The 19,990-nt window shown below is 36.2% G+C and overlaps 2 protein-coding genes across 5 annotated transcripts; both read left to right on the forward strand.

The window, feature by feature from the left end:
• Positions 1-9,449: 9,449 nt before the first annotated feature.
• On the forward strand, positions 9,450-14,083 carry LOC117614706 (beta-xylosidase/alpha-L-arabinofuranosidase 2-like). The gene is made up of 7 exons (XM_034343600.1): positions 9,450-10,012; positions 11,349-11,636; positions 11,732-11,901; positions 11,988-12,085; positions 12,381-12,731; positions 12,820-13,230; positions 13,335-14,083. The coding sequence occupies exons 1-7, from the start codon at positions 9,563-9,565 to the stop codon at positions 13,904-13,906; spliced, it is 2,340 nt and encodes a 779-aa protein (XP_034199491.1). The 5' UTR covers positions 9,450-9,562; the 3' UTR covers positions 13,907-14,083.
• A 1,370-nt stretch (positions 14,084-15,453) lies between these two features.
• Positions 15,454-19,990, forward strand: LOC117616332 (tubulin gamma-1 chain). Of its 4 annotated transcripts, none has more exons than XR_004584128.1 (12): positions 15,455-15,755; positions 16,486-16,686; positions 16,820-16,931; positions 17,292-17,692; positions 17,917-17,970; positions 18,050-18,154; positions 18,478-18,552; positions 18,653-18,697; positions 18,887-19,015; positions 19,388-19,492; positions 19,567-19,698; positions 19,811-19,990. XR_004584128.1 is itself a non-coding variant. In XM_034345606.1 (12 exons), the coding sequence occupies exons 1-11, from the start codon at positions 15,627-15,629 to the stop codon at positions 19,633-19,635; spliced, it is 1,425 nt and encodes a 474-aa protein (XP_034201497.1). In that variant the 5' UTR covers positions 15,456-15,626; the 3' UTR covers positions 19,636-19,644; positions 19,811-19,990. The 4 variants fall into 4 exon arrangements, 3 of the variants coding, with proteins under 3 accessions (XP_034201499.1, XP_034201497.1, XP_034201498.1); XM_034345606.1 differs by having other exon boundaries at positions 15,456-15,755; positions 19,567-19,644; XM_034345607.1 differs by having other exon boundaries at positions 15,644-15,755; positions 16,233-16,686; positions 19,567-19,644.

A 19,990-nucleotide genomic window follows, 5' to 3' on the forward strand; every position in this document is an offset into this window, starting at 1 on the left:
CTCTAATCCCACGCTTTACAGATCCCCTTTGATGGCTCCCATGAACCTTCTTCTTCTTCCTATAACTGCGGCGGCGGCGACGATTGCTCGGTGTTTCTAGGGTTTGATTCTAGGATTTTTGTGTTTTGGGGGTTACCATTAGACCATTACTTGAGTATTTATTGTCCCCTTTTGACTTTTACTTTTCCAGAGTTATTATCCATATAAATAATTTAGTATTTTCTCGTTTAATACTCGTATTATACACATACGTATGCATTTTTCAATAATACTTCCGTTTTTTGTACAGGTCTTAAAGGCTCGGTAAAATACAAGTTTTTTAAAAACATACAATACATATATTTTACACGTACGTACATATTTTTCATTTTAATACACGTAGTGTTTATAAAGTTTTCAATAATACACACCAAATTCAAGTATTATCCACATAATTTTCACATATTATTGAATTAAAATAATATATATTAAAATAAATTATTGTAAAATATTATATAGTGGCCGAACTTTTTAGTTGTAACTTACCAAAATTATAATTTTTTTTCATAAATCGTATAGCCGTGTGGCTATAGTGGGCTTTTTAAATAAATTTTTTAAATAAATCGTATAGCCGTCCGGCTATACTGGGCTTTTTTTAATTAAAAAGCCTAGCCGCGCGGCTATACTCCGATGTTTTTAAAAAAAATTTAAAAAATAAATAGTATAGCCGTGCGGCTGTACATTTTTAAAGTTTTTAATAAATAGTATAGCCGCACGGCTATACTGTTTAAAATATAATATATTAAAAAAGTACAGCCGCCCGGACATACCCCTTTTTTGGAAATTAATAGTATAGCCGAGCGGCTATACTTTTTTATTTTTTTATTTTTTTAAGAGCCTCTTAGGCTTTAGGCGTTATGCGGGTCCCATACTCTTTTTTTGGAAGCCCATAGTCCACGAAGTCTACCAAGGCTTAATAAGGAAAGCCCAGCATTGTCAACGAGTGGGCAAGGAGGCGACTGCTGAATCCAACTCCATCATAGGCCCCCACTACCAAGGCTTAACGGTCCAGAACAAATTATATTTTTTTAAAATACTGTTTTTATTTTTTATTTTTAGAACGAAAATACTGTTTTTTAGGCCAACATAAATTTTATTTTGAAAGAGTATATTGAACTTTTTTAAACTAAAAAGAAGGCATTGCCCCCTGATTTATACACCTTGTTCCATTTTCCCTATGAACTTTTAATTTGGTATTGAGGCCCACCAATATTTCAAAACGTGTTAATGTGCCTCCTTCCATCAAGTTTGCCAATTCCTCTGTCAAACTCAGCTGCATATTGGCCAACTCAAGATTGACTTGATCAAATCTTCCATTCAAATTATATTCTGAATCAACATAGAAAAAGTGAAAATAGGCGAAAATTGGGGATTTCATAGGTGAAAATGGCCTCTGAAGGAAAGAATGGGTCGAATTAATTAGAGTTTAAGTGAGTTTAAGTGGGTAAACCAAATCTTAATTTGAATGAACAAAACCACCCCTATATTTTAAGGGTGTTGCTAAAATTATCTCAAAAATTAAATATCTCTAGCACACTGGTTTTACATTCAGTTTTTCGGTGATAAGTCATATAATTTCATTAAGGTCGAATATCAAAAGCCATACATTTCTTTTTTCATCTTTAGTTATATATGTTATCCATTAAAAGCTAACAATTTTTCTTGCAAGGAATTAGGCTATATGTATGATGTAGGACCCCGTTTCGGTTTTCGGCAGCAGCCACTATAATCTCAAAGTGGGCCGTTTGTGAACTACATGCACATCATAATCAGCACGGAACTCACACAAAACTACAACTGATGGAATGGTACCCAAATTTCCCGCTAAATGGGATCCACAACCTATAATATTGGACGTGAATATCACATTCACAATCACATCCCTACGCATGCATGATTATTCATAGCATCTGTTAAGATTTCAGAGGGATGGATTTTTGGTTCACCGTTAGCTATATTGATATTCTTTTCAATTTAACCACATGTTTAACAGGTATGTGGTTTTATACAAAAGGTCTCGATTTTATTAGGAGTGAAACCGTTTACTATATCCGATTTTCTATTTTGTTAAGTTCTCAATGTGGTACTCGTGTATTCTTTAACAGCATCAATTGAGAGATTTTTCAAACGAGTTTATGTGAGGAACCACTTAATGATACGAAGCGTTTACATTTTAAGTATTTATTAGAAGATCACTTTTGCAAAAAATCAATTAAATCTAAAACAATTAACCACTTAATAAAATGGTTGTCATTTCAATGTTTTCTTAAAGCACCATACTCGCATATTTAGTTGGTCACAACTAGATAAGAGTCTTGACTTGCACACATGTGGTTTCAAGTTTGAACTCCCTATAACACGTTGGTAGTGTCTGGTAAGAAACCCCCACTCTTTTGTAGTTTAGACTATCGCTTATATTATATATATATATATATAGTTGGCAAGCTTTGGTAGAGAGCAAGTAGTTGGCTTTGTTGGGTGCCAACCAAGTTAGTAATCATGTCCTATCCAACATAGCGGGGTCCGGGACATGCTTTTTTTGTGCAACAAGCCAACGACCATAGCACACTGCTTTGAAACTTGCAACTGCATTGGTCCCCCTTCCCTCCTACCGTACGTACTTGCCCATGACAGCCAGCAACCCAGAGCTCCATCCTTTATCCAAATTATTCATATTAATTATATTTCATGGCTCTAACTAACTCTCTAATTAAATTAATTATTAATTGTTCATGACTCTCGATAGCCCTTAATCTCTTGTGTCTACCTAATCCTTCACAAACAATACTTATAACAAATATTATACGTGCATAAAGTGTGTGTGAAAAGAAAAGGAGCCAGTATAGAAAATGAGGGTCGTGCAGGCGTCAGGGAGTTGCCGGCAAGGATGGCCTTGCCCGATAAGTCATTGCAGCAGGTGGTGGAGATATCTGCCCAACTCTGAGTTCCAGTTTTCTTTTTTTATCAACTATACTATTCCTGCGTTTAAATTTACTATTAATACTCTTAAATTATAAGAGATATGAATCTACATTATGGACTTAAGTCCCACAAAATTGCACACCTAGATTAAGTCAGTTGACTGTGACAATGTACATGCCCTTTTGAACCTAAATTCGATCCCCCGTTTTACGTTATAATAATTCAAAATTCAACGGAAAATTATTTCTTTTTTCTTAATAAATAAGTAAAGTGGACAGCCCACAATTGAATCACGGGCCAACAACATTACCAATCTCTAAGAGCCCCAACAAAATTCATGAACTAAAAGACTCGAATGTAGTACTGGATAGTCCAAGGAGAGGAGTGAGAAATTATGGAAGCTGACCTGCCAACCACTGAACTTAAAAACAGCTTGAATCAATATCCAAATGCAATGATATATTCTTCCAATTTTCTGTCATGGAGTGAATGGAAAGCAAAGGAAAACTACATCACATGTGATGCCTTTTGCCGCCATTTTTGTCACCGAACGTAGAATCCTAATTCATTGGCTTCAAATATACTCTTTAATTTATCATGTAGCACTCACTTTAGCTGAGATCTCAATTCTTCATCAGTTCACAACACTTTGGACCAATTCGTTTTATTCCCCTGTACAAGTAGTCTCTGACTAGAAGGAAGTTAAAAGATTTGTCCAAAACCAAAAGAAGGAAGTTAAAAGAGAGATAGAGGTGGTGGAGGAAGTTCTCTCTCATGAAATCGTGAGGATTTATCTTTCCCTTTTATTTATTTATTCATAAATCAAGTACAAAGACTGTCAGTCAAAAGAGCTAGAACAAATGCAGATAATTACGAGAGGTTAATACAAATATGGAAACACAGTAATTACTTAGAGTTAGTTTATATCTATATCTATATAAAGTAAAATGTAAAGAATGGTGAAACATTCAAAATACCAGAAAATGTCATTGGTTAATGCAAACATTAAGAATTGAAATTATTAATTAAATGAGGATAATATGGTAAAATTCACACTTTTCATATTTAAAAAAATTTAAATTAAAAGAAAAATCAGATAATGAATCCTATTTTTATGGAACACAACTGCCCATTATCTTTTGTAATTCTAAAATAAACTTAAATTTATTATAGAAAAGTCTCTCGCAGGCGTAGAAGCACGTGCAAAGAGACTAGTCTATATAAGGAGGAATACATCAGCAACAAGCACACAAGGTATATCTCCACTAATAGACACATAAGGCCAAATAAATTTCGACATAAAAGTCGGTAGCCTGAACAAATCAGACATGAACCGCGGTGCTCCAAACTATAAATACAACTACAAATCTTTAAAGTCTCACAAATATAAAACATAAGTAGAAACTAGACAACAAACAAACGCCACACTCACAAAGAATTAATGTAATTATTGTAACTTAAGAAACTGAAAGTAAATAATTCAACCACCTAGTCGTCATTGGGACAAACTGGAGTACCCAAAGAAAATAGATCCACCCAAAACATTATTGTAGATTTGCTACAGAAACTCTAAATGAACAACACCAAAGAAAAAGAGCAGCCAAACACCGACATGAGTAGGGGACAATCCACTCGCTCTCAAAGGCAAGGAGAGTCGTAGACTAAACAAAAAGACACAAGCCTTTTGCAGCAAAAAGCCTCCCACAATTCAACACCTACACATGTGTTTCAGTGTCTCCACTTGATTGAGTTTAGACTAATCATCTTTTCAATTGAGGAGACGTAGTATGTACCGGATTAAAAAGTAAATGTCTTATGAATCTAACTTCTTTAGATTACTTTATCTTTATCTATATTCTTTGAACTTATTGTTTAAACATATATAACTATTAATAAGAGAATTGCCATTAAACAATAAACTTGTCGTTTGATTCAATAAATATCCTTAAAAAATTACATTAAAAAATTGGCTTTTTAAGAATATTTCCAATAAGAAGACCTGAGGCGGATCCTACAACCATACATATTAAAAGTAATTTTGTATCTGAGGAGGAATGTCTTTTTTCTTCTTTTTTTTCGCCAATGTATCAGCTACCATATTAGTTTCATAAAAGATATGATAAATATAATGAGTTATTTTTTTTTCCTTCAAAAAGATAAAAAGTTTATAAAGAAGCTCCTTAAACCGATGAATCTTACAACCATACATATTAAGGGCTCTTTTAGGAGTGACTCTAGGTAGACCAAAAAACACTTATATGAAAAATCACTTATATATATATATATAAAATAAAATAAAGTATTTTAAGTGGTTTTAAGTGATTATATGAAGAAACACATTCTCTCCAGAAGTGATTCCGGTATATTCAGAATCACTCTCAAACAAGACCTAAAAGTAAGTCTGTAATATAAACATTGAAGGAAAAATGACCGAACCAAATACTGATATTTGAGGAGGAATGTTCTCTTTTGTCCACTATACGTATCAGCTACCCCTTGCTTCACGAAACATATAATGACTAGTGATCCGTATATAGATGGAGCATTAAAAGTTTTTAATATTACATAGATGGCTCCACAATTTGCTCCATCCCTGTCATGATAAATTCAAACCTGCTTGAGCTTGTTGATTTAATATCATATTTGCCCAATGAAAGGGACAAGGTTAAGTCCGTCAAATCCAACCACATGGACACAGGTTAAGTCAGTCCGTCAATTTTTGCCGTCCAAGTTGTGTCAAGTTATCTTCTTCCAATCGTACAAATCATATAATTATCCTATCCACCTTTTGTCTTAATTATGAAAAAAAATGTAGACCACTCTCCATTTGCATATAAGTTTAGCGATTGTGGGACCTCTACAACCACAAAATGTTGAACACAAAATTAATTGCCTTAAGAATTTAAGTAGCATAGCATAACAAGTAAATATAAATAATTGATGGTTCTTTAAATCCGCGGGTCTTATCTTAGAAGTGGCCCAATGGTGGTCCGACCCGTGAGCACCTTTAATTCTTTATTGTAATAAATTATAGAATATTATGATAATATGATCACGTAGTACATTTTGTATACATGTATGAGTGGGTACTATAATTTATTTCCCATTTTAAAGAATAATATCAATAAATATTCACTTGCATTATAACACTTATACAAAATATATCATATAACAATATTATCGTAGTATTCTATAATCATTTCTTCACGGTTAAATCTCCCAACCAAAACGCATCTTATGGTGGTCGAACATGAGCCTCCATAGATCCCTGGCAAGACCACCTCCGTATGCACCAAGTGAGTGTGCCGTTCCGAGGATGCCTTCATAACCACGTGAGGCGGGTCATTGATGTTGAGCATAACGGATGCCAATCCGTATGTCCAGCTAATAAATAAAATAATCGGTCGACGAGGGTTTGTCTCAGTTGTTATAGCTACGTGGAGGGTCTGAATCCACGTAGCGAGATATTAGTAGTTGACTCGGCTCGATCAGTCTCCTACGTCAAACACTAAATAATTTGATACCCAAATTCTGCATAGTTTCTTTCCATTAACGTACTATATATTATCTCATCATGCCTGTATATATTTTAGAGTGCATGGGTACCAATAAAATTGGATATAAGAAAAAAGAGCCCATAAGATTTGCCCACCACATGTAGACGTACGACAATATCTAATCATGGCTACAGAGGACATCGACGAAAAATGAGGCACGTCTAATGGACACTGACGTGCATGATAATATACCACTATATATTTATCTTCCTTTCAAGGCACGTTCTATTTACGCTATTTCAATTCTATAAATTGAAATTCATTTCTTAAAAAGAAAAACAGAGAAGAGAAAGATCATTAGACTAATATTATTAAAATTATTTTTTATAATTTAATGAGATATTTAGTCATATACCTATTCTTAGCATTAAAACTATAAATAAACTCTACACTATTTAATTTCTATAAACATACCCAAGAAATGACAGTTAGCTTTATTGAATTTAATTTTAATTATTAAATTACTTTGATGCCACCATTGAGTGTTTTGAGCTTTTCTATGAGGTTTTTAGGTTTGGTTTGGTTTGTTTTAAGAGATCAATGACAGTTTTGTAATTTAAAAGAAGTTAAAAGTTTTTTTATTATGTCGTAATGGATTTTTGGTATGTTTCTAAAGTCCATTTCATATAGGATTTTTTTATAATTTAAACTCCTATATTGGGTATTATATCCCTTTATCTGCGGCAGGTGATCAGTCTCATGAAAATAATTCTTTTTTTATATATATTTTAAATATGTGATCTGCAGATAATGTACAAATGTTATGGACAAATTTAAATATCCCTTTTGCACGATTGGAATATCAACTAAAGAATTTGCAGTACCCTTCAGTACTCTTATTTATGTTAGTGCTGTATATATAGATAGAGTACACTTATTTATATTATCCAATTAGATCCAGCATCCAAGAATAATTAGCCTCATGCCACAAGACAAAGTTCAAAGTTTAAAGTCACGAGGCTCTCTGTCTATACATGCAAATTGCAATGCACGGCTGGCTCAAGAAAAATATTTATAAGTCATTTTAATTGCAATTTACGATATTTATAAGTCCCACTTTAAATAATATCCCTCACCTAGAGGTCCACTAAACCTAACTAAATCCATTGACCTAGAGTGCATGATATATATGTATAATCTCTTGAATATATAATTTGTTTTTTTGTTTTCATTTTATGAAAATATTTTACAAAAATAATTTTGGAAAGTGTTGGTCCTAAGTAGGTAGAGTCCTTGACAAGCAAATTGTTTGTATCCTATACAAGGGATAATAAGGACGATGGAATCTCGAGTGTAAGAATAAATGTTATTAATAAATTAAATTACAAGTCTCTTGAACAATATTGATATTATAATTGCCCCTCAATGATTAAAAACTAATATTCTTTTACCAAATATAGACCAACTATAAATCTTGCACCCATTGTTTTTAGCTTATACCATTGTTTGATTGGTATGCTGTTGAAAATTGGAGGTCTGGATCTGGACATGGTTCATGGGTGTGGACCCTACACCCACAGTAGATTCTTTTAACAATGCGCTAAAATGAAAATATATTTATGTTTAAATGTTGACATGGAAAAGAAATTAAAGACCTCAATCAAAATATGTAGGAAGAGTCATAGAGTTTCAATTAAGAAATGTTGTTGACAGAAGATGGCATCCTAATTTTATCATGTTAAACTTTTTCACCTAACACATAGTGGGGGAGTTAGAATTCTTAGCATGAAAGAGTCAAGAGATTGAAAATTAAATAGGAGCTAGGATTATGACAAGCCTTGCTGTAGCTCCGCGCGGCATGTTGCCCAACTCAATTTAATAAGGTTGGACTTCTAAAGATTACAATGAACAAAGGCGGATTCCCATTTTGTACTAAATGGAAAACCCAACATTTTCACTTAATTCTCTAAAAGGAAGTGTTTTCTAAACATTCCACACTCATTCATACTAAAGTGTATTTTGTACTCTAAATACATTAGTTTGGAGTACAGAGTATAGGAGGCATAGATGACATATTTTCTAATGCATAAAAATGATAATTCGAAATTTGTCAAACGATGAATTTTCGAAGAAAAGAAGTTAAAAGAGCCTCTTTAATGAAAATAATCCCACTCAGAAAACCGTTTATGTTCTCTCAAGCTATGAGAGAGTAAAGAGAAATACATTGGAATGAGAATAGAAGAAGAAATCGCGCACACACAATAAGTCTCTCATTGTAGGGAGGGGTATGCCAAGTGCATGACTTACCTTCATAGTTAGGCTTTGGCATTGGCTTTATAGGAGGATAAAGCCTAATCTCTCTCTCTCTCTCTCTCTCTCTCTCTCTCTCTCTCTCTCTCACGTGAGTTACTGAGTATGCCAAAACCGACCCCATTGGCAAATCCCAAATTAAACCACCAGCACAAATCAACAGGCTCTCTCTCTCTCTCTCTCTCTCTCTCTCTCTCTCAACTTTAAACTTAACAGATTCACATGCATACCTCCTGAACATACTTTTTATGGCTTACAATGCAGAAGCAGAAACCCCAATCCTAAACCTATACTTATACGACCCAAAATGCAGAAGAGGCAGCACCTACTACATTTATGCACAGAAAAGGAGAAACCTTCACGGACTCATATAAGCTCTATAGTATATATGGCTTCCAGCCTACCACCAAATACTTTAACAAAAATAGATTCTCTCTCTCTCTCTCTCTCTAAAATAGTGCTTGCCAACGTCAACCCCATTGCATTTAAGTCCTTCCCAATTGCCCATCACGGGCTACTACAAAACAACGTGTTTTTAGTACTAGCATATTTCTTTTTCCCTTTTAATTCATTACCCATTTTTTATTTATTATATTATATATTATAATGTCATCATTATATAATATACATATATATATATATATGTGTATGTATATATGTATATATAACAGCCTACTACAACCCAATGAGGCATAGGAGGCATTGAGGGAGGCAGCAAAAACAACTCTTTTGCTTCCTTTCCTCCCAAAGTTGCTTAACATCAATTCTAACTAACCCTTTCAAGGCCACAAACAATGGCCTCCTCTGCTCAAAACAGAGCACCCAATCTCTCTGTTTTCTCTGTTTTCCTCTGCTCCTTTATGTTCCAACACTTATTCTTGTCACCAAATGCGAACCGGGCTTTTGCCCAATCCTCACCGGTTTTCGCCTGCAATGTTGGTAGCAATGCGAGCGTGTCAAGCTTCGGGTTCTGCGACACGTCATTAGCGATCGATTTGAGGGTAGCAGACCTGGTGAAGAGGCTGACATTGCAAGAGAAAATTGGGTTCTTGGTGAACAGTGCAGGGAGCGTGAGCAGGCTTGGGATACCAAAGTATGAGTGGTGGTCTGAGGCTTTACATGGAGTGTCCAACGTTGGCCCCGGGACCAAGTTTACGAATGTGGTTCCGGGAGCTACCAGCTTCCCTCAGGTCATTTTGACTGCCGCTTCTTTCAATGCCTCTCTGTTTGAAGCCATTGGAAGGGTACGTAAACTAACTCTCTCACTATAACTGTCCTTAATATTTTTCCCTATTATCGTCATCTTTGTTTTCAATCTGTGATGAGTATGCTTCACAGTTATAACAAATCAAAATAAGAGCAGAACAGAACAGAACAAAGTCTTCTCTCTCTCTCTCTCTCTCTCTGATGACATTGAGTTGTTGGGTTGTTTTTGCATATTCTGTTTTATTAATTTAGGTAAATTTGATGAGGTTGAAACAATAGTTGTTACCAGGGCAAATAATTTTTTTTGTGACTGGTTTGGTTGATTTTACTGGTTTAGTAGCCGTTCATTTTCAAAGTTGGATCAATCATGGATTTCTTTGTCTTGTTGAATCTTCACCATTTCGTGTCACTGTCATTCTACCCGTCACCAATAATCATTAACATTGATTTGTATTTATTAGTTTGTTTCTTGTTCTAGTGATTGAGATGCATTACCAGTAAACATCACAGACTTCAATGGCACTAATTTTTTTGGACGAATCTTCAATGGCACTAATAAATTAAGAGAAATGTATATTCTCTAAAGTTGTCGACATATTTTCATTTTATTTTTCTAAGCTCCTATAATCCAAATCCAGAAAAAAAAGAAAAGCACTTTTACAGCTTTTGAACAGAAAAGCATCTGTCAGCGGCTTGCCCATTGCCCTTTAGATATTTTGAAGTAGAAGCAAGTTGTAACAGTTGTCAAAACTTGGAGGTTAGTTTTAATAATTATGCTAATGAAAATGGGAGATTTTGTTGGTAGAAATGATTGACTTGTGTTTGGGTGGTTTGGCCATACCTAATACTAACAGTAGTTGTTGTTGAAAAAAGTTAATTTTTTAAGTCACAGGTTCCCCAAGTACATAGACTTTTAGGGCATTCCAGCTTGCAGATGAAGAAAACAAAGTACAAGAGAGATGATACCGATCGATTACCTGTGACATTAATCACTGCATATAACTTGTCATATCTTTCCACACAAAAAATAAAAATCTTCTGTTTTGAACATTACACGATTGGAGCAGACGATGCGCAAAATAATTTAATTTAATGAAGCTCACTCACTAAAGCAGATACATTTTGTATGCTAATTAGCTTTCATAACATCCTAGATCCAAATTTGGGAAAAGTCTAGGGAATAATGGAGCATAATTAAATCCCTTTTTTCTTTTGTTCTTTTTTTCTTTTTGAATCTGTCATCTTCTACTTTTCTTCCATCTCTCTTTGTCTTGTAAAACACCATAACTTGTATTGTATGGTTGCACGTGGTCCATGACAAAGATATTAGTTTCGTGCATAGAATGATCAACAGCTTAATGTGTGTGTGCGCAGGTGGTCTCAACCGAGGCCAGAGCAATGTACAATGTGGGATTGGCAGGATTGACTTATTGGTCTCCAAACATTAACATATTTAGGGACCCCAGATGGGGGAGAGGCCAGGAGACTCCGGGAGAAGACCCGTTGCTGTCAAGCAAATACGGGTCGGGCTATGTTAGAGGCCTTCAGCAGACAGATGGTGGTGACAAAAATAAGCTCAAGGTTGCTGCATGTTGCAAACATTATACAGCTTATGATTTGGACAATTGGAAAGGGGTTGACAGATACCACTTTAATGCAGTGGTAAAGAAATTGGATTTTCCTAATGCGTGAATTCGACAAAGTAGTTGGTTTAAGTTGCGCACCATTTTCATTTATCTTGTGTTGATTGTGATTAGGTAACAAAGCAAGATTTGGATGACACGTTTCAACCACCATTCAAAAGCTGTGTTATAGATGGGAATGTTGCTAGTGTCATGTGTTCTTACAACCAGGTTAATGGGATACCAACCTGTGCAGATCCAGACCTTCTTGCCGGAGTCATCCGTGGCGAATGGAAGTTAAATGGGTATTTCTGTTCTCTTCTAATTAAGTCTTTCTTATTAGATATGATTGATTATTCAGGGTGATGATGGGAATATTGGATTGCTGCAGATACATAGTTACTGATTGTGATTCATTAGATGTATACTACAATAATCAACACTACACCAAGACACCAGAGGAAGCTGCAGCTAAGGCTTTATTGGCAGGTGAATTTGACATCCTACAAATTGGTCATTATGCGTATGATCACAGATTCTACTTAAGGGACAAAGACTCATTATTTTCCATTAGAAATTGAAAAATAAAATCAAAAATAAAAAAACAAAAAACGAACAAAAGAACATAAGAACGAAAAGATAAAGAAGAAATGGAGAAGGTGCTCTAAATCATACAAAGATCACCAATGTCACACCAAGTGTTATATTTTGGTATATCCAATGTCACAAAGAAACTATTTTAAGCATGACTAATCAGTTTTCTGTACTTGTTTGAATTTGGCAGGGGTGGATCTCAACTGTGGACCTTTCCTTGGAAAATATACGGAAGGTGCAGTGAAAGGAGGACTTGTTAATGAGGCGGCCATTGACAAGGCCATCTCAAACAATTTTGCCACATTGATGCGTCTAGGCTTCTTTGACGGTGATCCAAGCAAGCTACCCTACGGAAAGCTTGGTCCAAAGGATGTTTGTACCCCAGAGAACCAGGAGCTAGCCCGTGAGACCGCGAGGCAAGGGATAGTATTGCTCAAGAACAGTCCAGGATCACTGCCTCTGTCTCCCACGGCCATCAAATCCTTGGCAGTCATTGGTCCCAATGCCGCTGTCACAAAGACAATGATCGGCAATTATGAAGGTACACAAAATTAAGTCAGCCTTTCTTTGTATCAAACAACTGCATACAGTTGTTTCTGTTACACAATTTTATTGGATTTTTTTTGCAGGCATTCCATGCAAGTATACGACTCCTTTGCAAGGCCTAAGTGCCTCAGTTGCAACAACTTATATCCCTGGCTGCGCCAATGTGGCTTGTGGTACTGCCCAGGTAGATGATGCTAAGAAGGCAGCAGCCTCAGCCGATGCAACTGTGCTTGTAGTGGGTGCAGATCAATCAATAGAGGCAGAGAGTCGCGACAGGATTGACCTTCATCTTCCAGGACAGCAAACACTTCTAGTAACAGAAGTTGCAAAGGCATCCAAAGGCCCTGTAATCCTTGTCATAATGTCTGGAGGAGGGTTCGACATTTCATTCGCTAAAAATGATAGTAAAATTACAAGCATCCTATGGGTTGGTTACCCCGGAGAAGCTGGTGGAGCTGCCATAGCTGATGTCATTTTTGGTCATTATAATCCAAGTAAGCTGTCCATAGTCTACTCTCTTTTCGTTTCTTATTTCTTTTCAGGTTTACAATGTTAAGCATTTTGCCTATGATAGATGATTGGTATTAATTTCTTGCAGGTGGAAGACTACCTATGACATGGTATCCACAATCTTATGTAGACAAGGTACCAATGACAAACATGAACATGAGACCGGATGCTTCGAATGGTTACCCTGGCCGGACTTACAGATTCTACATTGGAGAAACCGTTTATTCGTTTGGAGATGGACTAGGCTACTCTGCTTTCAATCACAAACTAGTTCGAGCGCCAAAGCTCGTATCAATTCCCTTAGAGGAGGGTCATGTATGTCGCTCATCAAGTTGCAAATCACTTGATGTTGTCCAAGAAAGATGTGAAAATCTAGCTTTCGACATCCATTTGGGGGTGAAGAACACGGGAAGCATGAGTGGAGGCCATACCGTTTTGTTGTTTTCGAGTCCTCCATCAGTGCACAACTCACCTCAGAAGCACCTGTTGGGATTTGAGAAGGTGTTCCTGAGTGCTCAGAGAGAAGAATTGGTTAAGTTTAAGGTGGATGTTTGCAAGCATTTGAGTGTGGTTGATGAGCTTGGAAATAGGAAAGTTGCCTTGGGACAGCATGTCCTTCATGTTGGAAGCTTGAAACACTCATTCAGCGTGGGGATTTGATATAAGTCTTCAACTTCTCCGCTGTGATTCTTTGGAGGCAGATTGGAATGGAGCATTTGAGCTTTGAATAACTTAAGAGAATTGTCAAAATTTTCTCAACTCTTTGTTATAGCCAATTTGTTCAAAATCAAAAAATTAATCTAGAAATTAAAGTCGCCTTCAATTTTTCGTTCGTAACTCATATTTTCACGTTCATCTTCAACACGCCCCCTCACAAGGGATCACCACTTAGTGCCACCTCATCCATGCCAAGTGGCACTAGTGTCCAATAAAAACAGGCCACACGTCCACACACTCCAGAATCAAGAACTTGAAACGACTTTTTTTCGTTGCCAAATTTAGGAAGGGGGAGTGGGGTTCTCTCACTATCCTCATGCTTGTGAGATTATGAATATGCCTCGAATGTGTAGTCGTCTTCTTCCCTCAATCGTCACCGAGCAGAATAAGATAGACAATAGTACACAAAATTAGAGTACTAGACAAAGGATACTAGTTTTTGATACTCCGAGAGAACCCAATGAGTATTTATACTTGATATACAGAAATAATAAACAAATAAAATTGAACATACACCAAAGTAATGTAATAAGTTGAGCATTATAAATCCTTCTTTTTTCAATTTCAATGTTCACGCACAGTGAAAAGCAAATGCATAAAAGCCCTATGATAAAATCTAGAAAAACACAACTAGTCTCACACTCTCCTCACATGGAGAATTACTCCATGTTCAGGTTCGATAAACAATCTCAAAGAGACAGAATCACCTTCAATTCTGTCATGGCTAAGTGTTGGCAAACAGATATTGTGAGCACCAACTCCAAATGGCATATAAGCCTGAGGAAACTTGCAAGGCCCAAGAACTCCGGGCTCAAATCTTTTCGGATTGAAGTCGAGGGCATCAGGCCCCGAGATATCAGGCAGTTGCTGCAGTATTGGGATTGGAATCTCAATGTTGTTTCCTTTGGGAATTTGAATGTTGTTGAGCTCAATATCTTCCAAGCCTTGTCTTACAACAATCAGTGATGGGGAGCACAGGCGCAAGGTTTCTTGGATCACCGTATTCAACTGCCAGGATATTTATAATGAGTTAGCCGCGCGGTGAAGCCGACTCCTTGCGCCCGCTTCGCCATGTGTCAAAGCCGGTACAGCCGGGCGGCTATACTATTTATTAAAAAAATCCGTGTTAAAAACAGTCCAGCCGGGCGGCTATACAGTTTTTAATAATAAAAACAGTAGTATAGCCGCGCGGCTCTATTATTTTTATTATTTAAAATATCCGAGTATAGCCGTACTATACTATTTATAAAAGTGGAACCACATGGCGCCGAGCCCGTTTCGCCACGTGTCAAAAATAGTATAGTAGGTCGGCTATACCATTTTTAAATAATAAAAACCGTGGTATAGGGCGTGCGGCTATACTATTTAATAAAAAAATGAAAAAAAAAAAGAGAACCGGATAGCCGCGCGGCTGTACTGTTTTTAAATAATAAAAACCCGTAGTATAGTCGCCGGCTGTACGCTTTAAGTATAATATATTCAGTAGGAGTATAGCCGATTGGCTATACGATTTAATTGCTGTTTCTTCAATTTGGGCGGAAAGTCGGACTGAAAAGTGCCTAATGCCTTCTTCATACTCTGCCGCCATTTTCTATTGTTTTTCGTTTTCCATCGGTCCAAACAAACCCTAGGTTTTCTTCTGAGAGTGAGAAAGTGAGGGAAAATGCCGAGAGAGATCATCACATTGCAGGTCGGACAATGCGGGAATCAGATCGGCATGGAGTTCTGGAAACAACTCTGCCTCGAGCATGGAATCAGCAAAGAAGGAATTCTCGAGGACTTTGCCACTCAGGTGATTCTTCATTCACTTCTTACTATATATAATCTTACTCAGCTACTCTCTATCTTTGGTTTGTGAGAAAATTCTTCTTGGGAAAATTAATGGAATTTGAAGTTGCCGTGCTAGGCTTAGTTGAAGTGTGATATTTTTTTTTTTGGTGGGTTATGAATTGATGAATTAGTGAATTTAAAGTCGCCCACATTCTGTGTTTGGGAATGTAAGCGTTTGGGGTATGCATGATGAGGAATAGGAAATCGAATTTATAATTGTCTAAACTTATATGAGTCGTCATTTGAGGCTCAGTTGAGAAATGTATATTTTTTCTCAGTTAGTATAATAAACAGTTACAATTAAAAAGTTTGAGTTCAATTGAGAATTTTCTGGTGATGGCTGACTGATAGATAAAGCATTTCCTTTCTTCGAATCGTTCTCCTTACTGAGATCTTTAAGGTGAATGTCCGGACTAAGTTGTGTTGATTTCCATCTTAGTACAAAGGTAGACTAAGAATTGGTGGTCTTCTGTTGTTTTGCACAACTGGCTAAATTTATCAAACGTGCCAACAAGAAAAGCAATAAGGAGCAGTGCATTTTTTATCTGAATTGTGGCTGTAAGGGTCATCAGGCAGCAGGCAACATAGCAAGCTCATCAAGTGCTGATCCGGAAATACATATTGAAAATAGGTATTCTTCAGTCCCGCTCTTGATATAGATGTGTAATTATCTTTTGATTGAAATACTGCAGGGTGGAGATCGGAAAGATGTGTTTTTCTATCAAGCTGATGATCAGCACTACATACCGCGAGCTTTGCTGATTGACCTGGAGCCAAGAGTAATTAATGGTATTCAAAACAGTGAATATCGAAATCTCTACAATCATGAAAACATCTTTGTTTCAGATCATGGAGGTGGCGCAGGAAATAATTGGGCCAGTGGATATGATCAGGTTTGTATGTAGTCAGATGTTTAGAGACAAATCTCTGTGAATACTTTCCAGTTCCATAGTAATTTTATGATATTAAGGCTTTATACTTTAGCTTCCATGTAAGTTGAATGAGGTTGTTGTAAATTCTCTTCAGGGAAAGGGTGTTGAAGAGGCTATAATGGACATGATTGATAGAGAAGCTGATGGGAGTGATAGTCTTGAAGGATTTGTTCTGTGCCATTCAATTGCTGGAGGAACAGGCTCAGGTTTCTTTTTTTCTGTTTAGTGTTTATCTTTTTATTTTTTCCAATCATGATTTAAATAACACATTTAATCCAAATACTTTCTTTTTTTGGTTGGATTGGTCAAAGTACTTCCTATTGACTACAATGGGGGGTCAAATAAGTAAAATGTAACATTGGAAGTGTGACCATTCATATAGGGAATTAGCTACTACATATGATGTGGTGGTGTGCTTCAATGGAAAATTTTGGGCAAAATCTAGCTTCAATGTCTGTGATGTGCTTTGTAGTATAACACAAGTGTCCTTCTTTATGGCTTCTTAAGTACTTTAAGGACTTTATTGCCTGAATAAATTTTGAGTGTATTCATAACATATGATGCAGGCATGGGTTCCTATCTATTGGAGACTTTGAATGATCGATACAGCAAAAAACTGGTTCAGACATACAGTGTATTTCCTAACCAGATGGAAACAAGTGATGTGGTGGTCCAGCCCTATAACTCACTTTTGACGCTTAAACGTCTAACGCTTAATGCTGATTGTGTTGTGGTCCTTGATAACACTGCATTGAATAGAATTGCTGTTGAGCGCCTTCATTTAACAAATCCAACCTTTGCTCAAACAAATTCTTTGGTTTCTACTGTAATGTCTGCCAGCACAACCACTCTGAGATATCCAGGATACATGAACAATGACTTGGTTGGTCTTCTTGCATCTTTAATTCCAACACCAAGATGCCATTTTCTAATGACAGGGTATACACCTCTCACAGTTGAGCGCCAGGTATGATTCACTCGTGCATGTCAGTTTATACCCTTATATATGTCTATTTGTGTGTTTATGGATGCATCCATGTACTTCTGTGTGTGAAGGCACATGCTTGAGTAAGTGTCCAAACAGAGGGGAATTGATTTGGCCTATCTTATTGTTGCAAATGTTAAATGCTCATTTTATGCTTATGAACTATAATTTTAGCTTTTTGATGCATGTATATCTCCTCTTGGCAGGCTAATGTAATACGGAAAACCACTGTACTTGATGTTATGAGAAGACTTCTGCAGGTAAGAAGCTTTGATAACCTCTTTTTATATTCCACAAAACCGAATTAAATGATTCCCTGACATTATTCTCATTTTGCAGACAAAAAATATAATGGTTTCCTCATATGCTCGAACAAAGGAAGCTAGTCAAGCGAAGTACATATCAATATTAAACATCATTCAAGGAGAAGTTGACCCTACTCAGGTTGTAACAATAATAGTATTGTAACTTGCATTGTAATCCTATGGTTTTTGCGAACCAGCAAAATCTATATTGATGAAGATTTTCATTATTCATTTCATGATCATATTTTACCCTTAGAAACTTGAAATGAAAATTTGTCAATTATCATATATAACTGCTAAATGTTGGCCAGATTCTCTTATTATATTAGTAATGCCGTGAGTTGTTTAGGAAATGTGACCCAGAATTTCTTGGTTGTTGTAGAATGTTAACACCTCAGTTCCTCTTCAGCTATTTTCTCTTGTTTTTATAGTGGTTTATTGTGCCTTTTTCTATGTAATCAGGTTCATGAAAGTTTGCAGAGGATACGTGAAAGAAAGCTTGTTAACTTTATTGAATGGGGCCCTGCAAGCATTCAGGTGTTTTAACACAGTGAAAGAAATTAAATTTGAGATAAATCTAATTTTTCTTCTACACTATCTGGATATTTGATCTTTCACTTTCTGCTTTTCTGTGTAGGTTGCTTTGTCTAGAAAGTCTCCATATGTGCAAACGGCCCATAGGGTAGGGATCTAATTCTTATCTGAGAGTCTCTTTTTGGTCAGATTTTTGCAATAATCAAGTGTAGAAACTCTCTTGCGTTGTTATACTTGCACTTCAAAGTTAATTTGAGCAAAATTTCGGATTGATGTTTTTATTTAAAATAACGCCCTAATTTATAATAAAGATTCTGTGTATGTTGCGTCTTTTTAGGTCAGTGGTCTTATGCTGGCAAGCCATACAAGTATTCGTCACCTTTTCAGTAAGTGTTTGAGCCAGTATTTGATGCTAAGAAAGAAGCAAGCCTTTCTTGACAACTATCGGAAGTTCCCAATGTTTGCAGTAAGTTACCATTCCTACAACTGTTAGTATTACTTCATACGTGTTTTCTCAATTTCTTGATGCTACCACTACGCAGTCTTGGATTTTTTTTGTTTTGTTTTTTAAAATAAAAAACGAGCGTTTAACAATTAAAATGCTGAGCAAGAAGTGTTTTACTTAATGAGTGCAAATTGATATGCTTCTGTATATATATCTATATGTCATATGCAGATTCCATGTAGTTAACTAATTAGCGAGCGCAAAAGCATGACCTTCTTCCCCCCCCCCCCCTTTTTCTTTGGCGATAGATGAGAAACCTTTTTGAGTGTTCCAACATTATGGGATGTCTGTAATTTTTGTGTCTCACACAAGTATGACATAAAACGTGGACAGGAGAATGACCTTTCAGAATTTGACGAATCAAGAGAGATACTTCAGAGTTTGGTTGAGGAATATAAGGCCTGTGAGTCCCCAGATTACATCAAATGGGGAATGGAGGTAATTATCATACTTGCCTAGTTTTACCCCCATCATGCTTTTCAATTTAACCAGTGAGTGAATTTATTTTCCAGGATCCAGACCAAATTCTTACAGGAGAAGGCAATGCAGCAGGAACAGTGGATCCAAAATTGGCAGTATGAGCAAATCAGGTAAAGCTACAGTCAAGGGCTCCTGTATAAACAGGAACAGTGGATCCAAAATTTGTAAGACTAGTGTTTATCAACTCTCTCCTCGATCCCACCATCATCGTTTACTATCATTTCAAATAAACTAAAAGCTGCCTTCAAGTTCTCATTTCTTTTGGTGTTTACACAGGATTAGAAGACTGTTGCAGGATAAGTCTTGGCACCAGGAAGTACATTGGATGGAGCATTGTAAATATGAATTAAATGTTGCGTTTGAGTTCTTCCCGAGTGAAGAAGTGGTTTGTAATGTAAATTTTTTGTGGGTTATTTGATTTAGTTAATTATTAGTCTGTTGAAGCAATTATTATTT

The sequence above is a fragment of the Prunus dulcis genome, chromosome 1 (genome assembly GCF_902201215.1).
Source record: "Prunus dulcis chromosome 1, ALMONDv2, whole genome shotgun sequence".
In the NCBI taxonomy this organism is placed as follows: Eukaryota; Viridiplantae; Streptophyta; class Magnoliopsida; order Rosales; family Rosaceae; genus Prunus; species Prunus dulcis.